This window comes from Elephantulus edwardii, unplaced genomic scaffold, assembly GCF_000299155.1.
Source record: "Elephantulus edwardii isolate Elephantulus edwardi_28Jun2011 unplaced genomic scaffold, EleEdw1.0 scaffold00354, whole genome shotgun sequence".
NCBI classification, from domain to species: domain Eukaryota; kingdom Metazoa; phylum Chordata; class Mammalia; order Macroscelidea; family Macroscelididae; genus Elephantulus; species Elephantulus edwardii.
The window spans coordinates 1483348-1496948 of NW_006400104.1; the positions used below are offsets into that span (position 1 = coordinate 1483348).

Genomic DNA, 13601 nt, shown 5'->3' on the forward strand with positions numbered 1-13601 from the left:
ATAATCACATAAATAAATGTATGTTGTTGTTGTTGTTCTGTGCCATCGAGTCATTTGGGACTCATAGCGACCCTATGCACAAGAGCTCTAAACGCCATTCTATCCTGTGCCAACGTCGCCGTCTCAAACACATTCATTCCCACCACTCCAGTCACAGAATCGATCCATGTAATCAAGGGTCTTCCTCTCCTGCACCTTCCCTCCAATCTGCCAAACATGATGTCCCTCTCCAAGGACCAGGCCCTCCTTGCAACAAGCCCAAAGTATGTCACATGAAGCTTCAGAATCCTTGACTCCAGGGAACATTCTGGGTTCACCCTCTCCAGGACAAATCTGTTTGTTCTTCTAGCAGTCCATGGTATATTCAACACTCTTCTCTGGCACCACAGCTTAAAGGCATCAATTCTCTTTCTATCATCCCTATTTACTGTCCAACTCTCTGACACATAGCACGTAACTGTGAAGACTATAGCCCGGATCAGGCAAATCTTAGCCTCCAGCCTGACGTCATTGCTCTTCAGTACTCTTGATAGGTCCCTCAGAGCTGACTTTCCCAAAGCAATTCATCTCTTGGTTTCCTGGCTGCTGTTACCGAGAGTGTTGACTGTGGAGCCAACTAAACTAAAACTGTTAACTATCTCAATCTCTTCACTATCCATACTGATGCTGCCAATTGTCCCAGTGGTGAGAATCTTTGTTTTCTTGATATTGAGCTTCAATTCGTATTGAAGGCTGCAGTCTCTGACCTTCTGCAGCAAGCGCTTCAAGTCTTCCTCAGTTTCAGCAAGCAGGGTTGTGTCATCTGCATAACGCAGGTTGTTGATGATTCTTCCACCAGTCCTGATGCTACATTCCTCTTCGTACAGCTCAGCGTCTCTGATAATCTGTTCTGCATACAGATTGAAAAGGTATGGAGACAAAATACATCCTTGATGGACCCCCTTCTTGATTTTAAACCATGTAATAAATGTACAGTTAATGAAATATAATGAAGACAAAATAGAAACATATAACAAGGAAGATTAATTGGATGGTCTTCTTGCAGAAGTGATATTTAAGGGCCAGTCTTGTGTAGTACAAGAAGGAAGCAGCAGGAACAAAACTCTCATTGTTCAAAGTTAATTGATGTGTTCAAAGAACTGAAAGATAGTGGGATTGGAAAAGTGAGGAGGATGGAGATATGAGATTGGGATGAGATGTGAGTGTAAAAATGGGGGAGTCTTTCCAGCCCAGGTCAAGTGCTGAGTCAGGGTGGGATGTTGTTGTTGGGTACCATAGAGTGTAGACTGACCTATAGCTGACCCTCTGGTGGGTTTTCAGAGGCACTTAATTGCACAGGAGGAGATATTTCAAGATTGAAATTGGCATAATTAGATTTGTCATTTTGAAGGAATACTCTAGCTAATGTATGAATAACAGTTTGAATGAGACAAGAATGGTGGCAAGAAATCTACTTGTAAAAGGCATTGTTACTGTTGTTGTTGAGTACCAGCAAGTTGGAGCTGACCCATAGTTGACCCTCCAGGGGGGTGTCAGAGGCATAATCACATGGGAGATTAGGGGAGGTGTCAGATTATGTCAGAGGCATAATCATATGGGAGGAGGGATTAGGTGAATTCAGACCAGGTGAGGGCAGAAGAAAATGAGAGAAAGAAACAGATTCCATATATATATTCCCTTTTTCTCCACTTCCACTTGATCATAGACATATTTTTCATTTATTGCAGGTCCAACAACTACGCCTACAACAACAACTACGCCTACAACAACAACTACTACTCCAACAACTACAACAACTACACTTCCAACAACTATACCTCCACAAACCTCACATCCAACAACTACACCTCCAAAAACAATTGCACCTCCAATAACAACCACACCTCCAACAACAACCCCAAGCCCAGAAATAACCCTTCACCCAACAATAACCCCTCAGCTAAGAACCACTACTGGGATGACAATAACTGTCCCTCCACCTGATCACACAACTGGACTACAACTTCAGACAAGAACCACAGCTAATCTCTCATCACCTGCAACCAAGTGTCCCAAAACAAGACCAAATCCCCATCCAGAGGCAACCATACATCTTCTGACCATAACCACTGAACCTCCCATGGAAGTTTCCTCCTTCACCAAAGGTATGCTATAAAATTGGCTATTCTTTTCCTTTTGTTAAGTTAGAATTTTCTGGTTTCTTGGGAACTGAGCTATTTCACTGGGAAGGACAGCTTGACAACTTGCTCTTGAGTCTGTGTGTGTGTCCCCATGAGAACATGATTTATTTGATTGTTTGTTCTCTTCCCCTCCCTTTTAAATTTTCTTTATTTTGTTTGTGTTGATAATATGCACATAAAAACATACACCAAGTCAATAGTTTCTAGAGGCACAATTTTTTCTCTCTCATTGTTGCTGAATTAGTATCAACTTATAGCTGTCCCTCCATTGGGATTCAGAGGCTGTAAATTGCATTGGAAAAGATTGCCCATCATTCTCACATAGAACTGCCAGCAGATTCAATCCATTAGATAAGAGTGGCCTGTGGGTTAACAACATAACTCACTATGAACTACATTACCAGACCTTCCAAAGTATAATTTACTGACATTGATTATTCACATTGTTCCACTCTCATATCCCTTTTTTGTGTTATTCTTCCTCCCTTTACATAAACTTACTATCTCTTAAGGTTTCTATCCAGTTTTTCAAATTGCTTTTGTCAATTTTGTTGCACATATCTTAAAATAGCATAATGTTCAAGGCAGGCCTTTTTCACTATTTATTTGTATGAGCAAGTCAGGACCAACTTGAAGCTGGCCCTCAAGTGGGTTTCTTCAGAGGCACTGGAGGAGATTTCCCAAATTTGTCATGGTGAATAACTGGAAGACTGAAATTTTATACCTTTGGGTTAGAGGCAAAACTCCTCACCACTAAGCCAACAGAGCTCCCTATCTTTTTTACTTGTTATGTGCTGTTGAGTAGGCTGCAACTCATAGCGAGCCTATATACAACAGCCCTAAACATTGCCCTATCCTGTGGCAATCTCAGTGTCTCTGACACACCTACCCGCCTTATCCCAGTCACTGAATCAATCCATCTCATCAAGGGTCCTCTCCTGTGCTGTCCCTCCACCCTCCCAAGCATGACATCCCTCTCTAAGGACTTGTCCTTTCTTGCAACATGTTCAAAGTATGTCAGACAAAGCTTCTGAATCCTTGTCTCCAAGGAACAAGCTGGCTTTACCCTCTCCAGGACAAACCTGTTCATTTTCTTAGCAGTCCTTGGTATATCCAATACTTTTCTCCGACACCACAGCTCAAAGGCATCAATTATCCTTCTATCATCCCTACTCACTGTCTAGATCTCTGATGCATAGCAAGTGATTGCTCAGACCATGGCATATATCAGGCACACCTTCGTCTCCACACTGATATTGCTCTTTCAGCACTTTAGAGAGGTCTCTAACAGCCATCTTTCCCATCGAAATATGTCTTTTAATTTCCTAACTGCTGGAGCCAAGACTGTGGAGCCAAGCAAACTAAAATTGTGAACAATCTCAATCTCTTCACCATCCATCATGATGCTGCCTATTAGCCCAGTAGTGAGAATCTTTGTTTTCTTGATACTGTGCTTCAATCCATACTGAAGACTGCAGTCCCTGACCTTCCACAGCAAGTGCTTCAGGTCCTCCTTAGTTTCAGTGGGCAGGATTGTGTCATCTGCATAACACAGATTGTTAATGAGTCTTCCTCCAATCCTGATGCCACATTTCTTCTCATAGAGCCCAACCTCTCAGATAATATGTTCTGCATAAATATTGAAAAGGTATGGAGATAGGATGCATCGTTGGCGTATACCCTTCCCAATTTTGAACCACGCAGTGTTTCCTTGCTTTGTTCTGATGACTGCTTCCTGGTCCAAGTATAGGTTTCACATTAGCACGATCAACTGTTCTGGGATTCCTGTTCTTCTCAGAGTTAGCCACAGTTTGTTGTGATCCACATAGTCAAATGCCTTTGCATAATCAATGAAACATAGATAGACATTTCTCTGGTACCCTCTGCTTTCAGCCAAGATCCATCTAACATTAGCTATGATATCCCTAGTATCATGACCCCATCTAAACCCAGCCTGCACTTCTGGTAGTTTTCTGTTGATGTGCTGTTGCAGTTGTTTTTGGATAATCTTCAGTAGGATCTTGCCTGCATGTGATATTAATGATCTTATTTGATAATTTCCACACTTTTAAGCTAAATTATCATTGACTTTTACAATGATTTTAGGCATACTTTTGGTTTAACATTTAAATATTACCTATACCCTCCATAAATCCAGAAAAATTTTCATTGTTTTTATGTGCTGTTGCACCAACTACAACTCATAGCCACCCATGAAACAATAGCTCTGAGCCTTGCTCTATCCTGGGCCAACCTCACCACCTCTGACACCTCTGATACCATTACCATTGTTGGTGTGCCACACTATCTCATCTCTATCTTCCTCTCTTGTGACCTCTTACGTTTCTAAGTATGATGTACTTTTGCAAGGACTGGCCCCTTTTTGAAACATGCCCAAAGAATGTGAAATGGAATTTCAAAATATCTGCTTCCAAGGAACAACCTGGTTTCACCCTCTCTAGGAGAAACTTTTTTGTTCTCTAGGCAGCCCATGGTATGTTCAGTACTCCCCTCCAGCACTATAACTCAAAGGCAGCAATTTTTCTTTCATTCTTAGTCGTTGTCAATCTCTTAGATGCATAGTAAGCAATGCAGAAGACCATAGCTTGGCCATCTTAGTCTTTAGACAGAGATAATTGCTCTTTAGCACTCCAGAGAGTTCTTTAACAACAGATTTTTCCCAGGGCAACTCATCTTTTCATTTCCTGACTGCTGGTGCCAAGGGTATTGATTTGCATCCAAGTAAAATGAAATCACTGACAACTTCAATCTTTTTTCCATCTAACATTATGCTGCCTATTGACCTAGTGGTTTGGGTTGTGTTTTGTTGGTTGTTTTTGTTTTTGTTTTTAGTGTTGAGATGCAATCCATATTGAAGGCAGTAGTCTTTGACCTTCTGCATCAAACACTTCAAATCTTTCTCAGCTTTAGCAAGCAAAGTTGCGTCATCTGCATAGTACAGGTTGTTAATGAGTTTTCCTCCAATCCTGATTCGACATTCGCCTTCAAAAAGTCCAGCCTCCTTAATGATTTGTTCAGCATGAAATAATTCTTTTCTACATTTCCTCTCTTATTATTGGCCAAGATTCTTTGGTAGAACTTATATGAAAGTGTTCAGTAATGGTAGATAAGCATCAATCAATTATTCTGTTTTCATGACAAAGGAGGCAGGTGTTCATGGAGGTAATTAGCAACAACACTCATTTCTTTCTATTCCTGACTTTCCTTCCTTTGTTTCTTCAGGTCAATAGAGGCTAACTGGTGTGCTCTGAATAATTACTTATAAGCTTTTAAGACTTCTGGTGTTACACAAGAAATTAGAACGTAAACTAGAAGCACTGAACACTTATTGGGCCAATTAACTGGGATATCTATGAAACCATGACTCTACAGCTCCAAACTAATGAACTAACATAGGAGGTTTTAAGGCTATATGAAAGCTATTTGGCAGTTACTCTTTTATTATTTTTATATGTATATGTGGTTGTTGTTTCTCAAACACTGTATCTCTGACACTTTCGCCATTTCACCATTTTAGAGATGCACAACTTACTGACACCAGTTGAAATAAAGGACTGTGCAATCAGCTGTGCAATTACTGGTTGTGCAGTCCTATAATTGGATGTGTGATTTTCCTATCACCCCTATCACCATTAGCCTTCTGGCCTCTCTTTCCTGGTAAACACAAATGACTTTGTTCTCTATACATTTTCCTTTTCTTGTCTTTTTATGTAAATGAAGTTATACAATATTTGTCTTTTTGTAATTGTTTTATTTTGCTTAGCATAATTTCTTCAAGGTGAACTCTGGTAGTTTAGTGATAAGAAGGTAGGTTGCAAACACGAAGTTATATGATTTAAATCCACCAGGAGTTTCTATGGGAGAAAGTTGGACAGGCTACTGCCATACAATTTAGTCTCTGCACACCTGCTTGCTGGAGGGTCAGTTATGAGTCAGTTCCAAGTTGATGGCACATAATCACAACAACCACAGTCTCTTAAAGCTCAGTTCGCCCTGAAGCATCTAGCAAGACTTCATTTCTTACCTTTTGAGAAAGCACAAAACTGTCTTCAACAATAGTTGCACCATTTTACACTCCCACTAGCAGGGAATCAGGGTTCCAATCTCTTCACAACCTCACCAGTGTTTGTTGTTTGTTGCTCTGTTAAATGAAATAGAAATACCATTTGACCCAGCATTGCCATTACTGAGAATATAACCTAAAGAAACCATAATCCCTGTCCAAACAGATATATGCACACCATGTTCATTGTTGCAATATTTACATTAGCAAAGAGAAGGAAGAAACTCAAGTTCCCATCAACAAATGAATGGCTAGAAAAATGATAGTGTATGCATATGATGGGATACTACACAGCACTGAAAAAGAATGAACTCATAAAACATTATACAACATGGGTTACCCTCCTAGGACATTATGCTGAATGAAATATCTCAGTCATAAAGGACAAAATTACATAGCACCACTGTTATAAAGCAAGTCTGACATGGAGTTTTGGAGGAGAATAGGATAAGAGTGGATATATAATGAACATTGCCCTGGAATAGACAAAGGAAAGAACTTTTTAAAAGGAATATATAATTATGCTTTAAATGTATGACAATAGCTCAAAATAAGAGGTACATTACAAAGAGAACAGGGGGTAGGGAATTAGGGAGGCAATTGCACATAAATAAATGTTTAAAAAACAAAAATGTGAGTGAGCATCATGATCTTGTTCTCAGTGTCAAGAGACTGACACTGTCAGTCTTTCTATATTATGTATACTCTTGGCTATTGGCCTTTTTATGCAGATCATGAATCAAATTGAAGGATAGGATTTTCCTCTAGATTATTCCATTTAGGGTTTTCATCAAGAAGTCTAGTTGGTTTACAGCTTCATTCAGGTCCTTGTTTCCTTGTCCTTTCTAGATATTCTGTACAAAACTGGATGAATCCCAACTATTATCACAGTAAAGGTTATTTAGGTCTTCTGATGTTGGAGGCACATATAATTAGTGACATCTACTTCCTAAACCACATGCCTCCAGAAACTCTATGAACTTTGTTAAATATCGATAGTTGTAGAGGGGTTTCTGGCCTTCTGTTCATAGAGTCACTGAGTCATGCTCGACTCAAAGGCAGTAAAAAACAACATAACTGTACAATGTGCCTGTTTACCTCTTATGACAAGCTGTGTGTTAAAATCTAGTTGTTAGATATAAAAATGAGGGCAAGGATGTGGGGGAGAGAAATAAAGAAAGAAATTGGTCCCAAGAAATGAACAGGCCTTTATTGTGCAATCTGAGAGGGACGCCAAGCGACCAGGCCACACAGCACACAGACTGGATCGAATGATGCACAGGCAGTTTGGGGTGTTTCCTTTTTATAGGGGTCCTGGGGAGGACTAAGATGGTACTTCTCAGAATTTGGAGTGTTAAGTTAGGTTCTAGCTTTTGGGGGGCGGTGTTCTAGCTATTTTTAGCAAAGCTCAGACTCTTATCAGGATCCATTGTCTGGTCTGGTCTTTGATATGACCAGTTTAGGTGTTATCAAGTTTCTCAGAAATGGTCAAGAAGAGGGTCAAGAATATTCTTCCTTCACCTGATCTCCCTTGGTTTATTTTGGTTATTATTTTTCTGTAATATTTTTTCATTTTTTTGCTTTTCTTTTGTTTGTGTCCTTGAATTTAAGGTGTGTCTCTTGTCAACAGCACATAGGTATAATTTTTAAAATCATCCATTCTGGCATTCTCTGCTTTTTTAATAGGAGCACTTAATTCTTTTATTCAACTCATATTCTTTGGTGGCATAGTGGTAAGAATTTGCACTGCTAACCCTAAGACTTGTGGTTCAAATTCACCTGCGTGATGCTCTGTTGTAAAAGATGGACAGTTTCCTACTGTGCAATTTACTGGCTCTTCTACCTGGGTGTGTTTTGTGTGTGTGTATGTTTTAAGAACTTTTCCCCTTTGTTCGTTAGCATTTCTTAGGGATTTCTGGTGGCCTACTGGGTAGAGAGCTGTGCTGCTAACTCAAAAGTAGTGACATGACCCTCTGTTGATTCAAATCCATTGGTCACTCTGTGGAAGAAAGACAGGTAATCAATCTTCTCTCCTGCTTTACAACCTCAGAAAATCTGCTAGACGGTCAGCTCTGAAGTGAATACAACTCAATCACAAAGAAGAAGAGAGAGATATTGTGTATTAGCTATTTTAAAACTTGAAAAACAAAACTCTTAGACTTTTCTTGTATTTCTTTTACATTTGCAGAGGTAAGATTGGAATAATGTTTTTACATTTCTTTTACATTTGCAGAGGTAAGTTTGGGATGATGGTTTGTTTATAGAGCCATTTTCCTAGAACTCTGATCTCTTTGTTTTACGGTTTCCCTTTTTAAAAAAAAAATAAATAAGCATTTTCACTTATCCTTTTTAAAGTCAGCATTTTTGTTCCTCCACTTGACCTCAAAAGAGTTTTGTGGTAGATCCTTATTGAAGAATAAGGAATGGTGATTAAGGGTCAGACTCAAGAACCACCCTGTTGTTGATCTATCCTGAGCTTCTTGTGCTTAGTTGGTTCCAACACAGCTACTTGTTTGTAAAAACAGAATGAAACTCTGCCCATCCTCCCAATCTTAGACATGCTTAAGTTTATTATTTCAGCAACTATGTCAATTCATTTCGTTGACGTTTTTAACTTTGTTTTAGTTTGGGTTTTGTTTCATGATCTTCTACTAAACAAGACATGTTTCTCCAGGTAGTGGCCTATCCTGATAATACAACCAAAGTGTGTGAGATAAAGTCTGATTATCCTCACTCCAAAGGGGCACGCCCACTGCACTTCTTCCTTTAAGACAGAATTTATCTGTTTGCCAGCACCACAATTCCAAGGCATCAGTTCTTTTCTCTTCTTTAGTCATTGTCCAACTTTCACATGAATATAAAACAATTAAAATACCATGGCTTGGGAAGGCCCACCTTAAGTTTCTAGTGTAAAGCAACCATTTATAGGGAACTTATTTTATCCATTTATTTTTTTTATGTCTTGTTTTTCTGAACTTTTAAAAAAATTTGTTTTCTCTTGGTTTGCATACAAAATTTATAGAACTTGTGTATCATTTATGTGCATTGTGTTTCCCATTCCTGCATTCACATGTGTTTCAACCAATCATTCATATATACTGTGTTATGTAAGATCTCTGCTTACTTTTACCCCATTCTTCCAAGTTCCTGTTGGACTTGATTCTCTAAGGGAATCCCCTCATTCTTTTACCTTCCTCCGCCCCAGGCTTCTCTCACAATATGCTCTTCTGCCTCCCTTCCCCTTTCCCTTTTGGACTTTCATCCATGTCTTACTAGTTATTCTTTTATTTTTTTCAATAGTTGTCTTGCGCAATATTTGTCCATATGAAACTGAGTTCATTCAGAATGTTATATACATTATGTGTTGTGTGACATTCAGTCAGAACCAACCCATAGATGACTGTCTATTGGATTTTCAGAGGCAGTTAATCCCTGGGCAGCTGTTGGTGGATTCAAGCCATATACCTTTGGGACTGCAGTGCAGTGTCTTACCACTAGGCCACCAGAGCCCCCTGGGGGAAAAGGATGGGCAATCTCCTCTCATTCTATTAACTGCCTCTGAAAACCCACTGGCGGTCAACTATGGGTTGGTTCTGACTCTAAGACACACAACAACAACACCACCACAAACACACACACATAGTTTGTTGTTGTTCTGTTGCTCATGGCAAGAACTTGCACTGCAATCCCAAAGGTATGTGGTATGACATATCAATATCGATATAGATATAGATCTCTATACCTATATATATATATTGATATATATATATCTCAATGAAACTTAGTCTGGTCAATGCTCTTGCTACATTTTAGTCTCTGATTCTGAAGGAAGAATATTGAAAAGCAACCATGGAGTAGATTGAAAACCTTTGGAATAGTTTTAGCTACCTTAGTAAGGCCAGAAAAATAGGAGTACTTTTACAATATTGGATTTGTTAATGCCTCTGGAAACTCTATAAACAATATGACAATAGCTATAGAAAGGGGATTTTTGTTCATAGGGTCACTATGAGTCATGCTCAACTTGACGGCAATCAACAACAATTATTCTCTTAGTAATAACTTAAAATGCATGAACACTAAAACTATCCATATTCCTATTTTTTAAAAAAATTATCATCTTAAATCACATTCATAGTTTTTCTGCCTTGATGCTAAGAATCTCTAATAATTAAGAAAGTCTGAAGTACATAGAAAAACACATATGGCTATATGAATAATTCATAATATCACCACATAGCATAGCATAACACTGCTAACCTGTTGTTTTTCCAACTGTTTTTATCAAACTTCCCTTTCTTTGTCTCTAGTGAATCCCAAAGAAGCAGTGAGGCAATTTCTGGAAACACTGCATGACTTGCATTCAACAGTGTTCAGGCATTTATACTCTTTTCTTCTTTCCTGGCTCTAGGATTGAGAAGATCTTTCTGGTTCTTTCAACTCTGAATCTGTTTTTATAGACCAAGTGGCCTAGTATTGACCCTAATGAGTGCTATGTACAATAAACAGTGTGTGTGTGTGTGTGAGAGAGAGAGAGAGAGAGAGAGAGAGAGATTCTTGATACATTTACGTTTCTTTGGTAATACATCTTTAGAATATTTACCTTTACATCTTTACATTCTGGTCTAGGTGACCCTTAGCTAGCTTCAAAACCACTAATCTTCTTGGGTGACCACCTGCCCACCTCACTCAACTCATTGGCTTGTTATAATGAAGAGAGTTCTTTCATTTATTTGTCCACTCATCCATCCTTCAAACCTATCTTTGGATGTTTACTATGCTTCAGGGACAGAAAACCATAAAAGAACAAGTTGCAATTTCTATCTTTCAGGGTTCTGGGTAGACCTATTCAGCTTAACTTCCAGTTCTACCATTTTTTACAGTGTATCTCTAATTTTAGATGTTTTAGGTATGTTGTCTGGTTATATAACAATATTGCACATAAAGGACTAAGAACGATTTCCTGGCATATTATTATACACTCAAGTGGTAGCTGTTATTTAAAAGGGCTTATAATCTAGTAGAAGAAAATACACGTGCATATTAAAAAAAGGCAATGTGTGCAACAACATGACATATGAGACATTGTGGTGAGAGATTCATGTGTGTCCCCCAACTTCACACTACCTAAGTAAAAATTTCATGTCTTCTTTGCTGTGTGACTTTGAAAATCTACTTAATACTTCTGGTCTTCAGTTTCTTTATCAGTAAAATGTTTCTGTAGGTGCCCTCTGAACAACAAGATCTGAATTCTGCCCTACTGTATGCTATCTTCAAGCTCTCCAACATGTTCAAGCCCTCTGTTACAGTCAATCCATCTCTTTCCTTGTGGTAGAAGTGGTAGGGGTACAATGTTGTCCCATAAAAGAATACAGTTAGTGCTTAAATTTATTGCCTTTTTTATTTAATTTTTCCAAAGTGTCTAAGGCTTGGGTTCTCTACTCCACTTCGATGTCTCAGGCTTTGAAGTGGAAAATGAGTAGATCACTGAGTCTTCCGCAGCTAAGAAGACTGTGCTCTTGTGATGGGTCTTGTCATTGACTATGGGAACTATCTGTTCTTATCTGAAAAACTGAACCTTGAGATTCAGTTATTTTGATTCTACTGTGGCCACATCCCACATCCTCAACCTAGCGGGGCTGAAAGTGAAACACACTGTCAACAGCAGTGCTGTTTTCTCCCCTTTTGCATCTCATATTGAATCCTTTCTGTTATAATCTTCATTTTTCCCCCCCTTAGCAAATTCTGACTTGAAGGTAGGAAATGTTATGTGCTGGGGAGTCTGAAACAAGTCATAGCTAACTCTGCAGCAGGTTTTCAGTTTGTAAATTACATGGGAAGAGATTGTCCATCTTTTTCCCATAGAGTAGCTGGTAGATTCGAACTGCCTAGGAATAGTCATCAAAAAAATTACTCTGTTAATTTAAAAATTTTATTTTAATTTTTAAGGCACTTAAGAAAAGCCAATAACTACCAGATTGTTTCTGCTTCACCTTGTCGGCCAGAGTAGACTTGTCTGTTAGGGGATCCAAATCTGTAATGTTTACAGAAGTAAATTGCCCCAGTAAGCTAACAGTTAACCATAGAGTAGCTAATCACTAAGCCCCCAGGTATCCTTATTTTTTGTTACTGTAGTTATTATGTGTCGCTGAATTGGAACCAATTCATAGCTGGCTCTCTAGAGAATTTTCAGAGGTAGTAAATAGAAGGGAGAGATTGTCCATCTTTCTCCCATGGAGCAGCTAGTGGCTTTGAACTGCTTGCTTTGGGGTTGGCAGCACAAGTTGTTGTTGTTGTTATGAGCTGTCAAGTCGCTTGCAACTCTTAGTGACTCTAGGTACAACAGCCTTAAACTCTGCTCTATCCTGTGCCAATTGCACTGTCTTTGATACACCCAGTCACTGAATCAATCAACCTCATAGAGGATCTTCCCCTCCTGCGTTGTCCCTCCACCCTCCCAAGAATGATGTCCCTCTCCAAGGATCTGTCCCTCCTTACAACATGTCCAAAGTATGTCAGATGAAGCCCCAGAATCCTTGCCTCCAAGGAGCAGCCTGGTTTAACCCTCTCCAGGATGAATCTGTTTGTTTTCTTGGCAGTCCAGAGTACATTCAATACTCTTCTCTAGCACCACAACTCAAAGGCATCAATTCTCCTTCAGTCTTCCCTAGTCATTGTCCAGCTCTCTGATGCATAAAAAGTGATTGCAAAGACCATGGCCTGTATCAGATGCACCTTAGTCTCCAGAGAGACACCATTGCTCTTCAGAACTTTGGAGAGGTCCCTAACAGCAGACTTTCCTATCACAATACTTCTTTTAATTTCCTGGCAGCACAAGTAGCTTAGTTTTAGCTATGCAATAAGGGATGCATTTAAAACAAAACAAAACAAAATTCCCATTAAATCCCTCTCTTTAATCCTAACTGTATGAGATAATCACTGTTAGCAGGTGAAGATGTTTATTCCAGATCCAGTTATGTCTTCTGTGTATTTCCATATAGAACTATGCAGTTTGGTTTTGTTTGTTTTATATACGATTTACCATGTTGTTATGAACTGTGAAGTCAGAACCCACTCACAACTGACCCTCCAGGAAGTTTTTAGAGACTATCAATCACAAAGAAAATAGTCTCCCTTTATTTCATGGAGCAATTGATGGATTCGAACTGCCTCGACAACGCTTTACCAGGAGGACATATTAGTATCAAAAAAATACATAAACCCAATTTATCTATTTCTGTATTGTTGTTGTTATATGCCGTCGAGTCGTTTGCGACTCATAGCGACCCTATGCACAACAGCCCTAAACCCTGCTCTATCCTGCGCCAACCACACTG

The 13601-nt window shown here is 39.1% G+C and overlaps 1 protein-coding gene across 1 annotated transcript in view; it reads left to right on the plus strand.

The window, feature by feature from the left end:
* The window catches only part of TIMD4 (T-cell immunoglobulin and mucin domain containing 4), an 83406-nt gene that overhangs the window by 11467 nt on the left and 58338 nt on the right, over positions 1-13601 (plus strand). The window contains exon 3 of the mRNA XM_006901985.1: positions 1728-2144. Within this exon, the coding sequence (XP_006902047.1) occupies positions 1728-2144 (417 nt within the window). The remainder of the gene's footprint in view (positions 1-1727; positions 2145-13601) is intronic.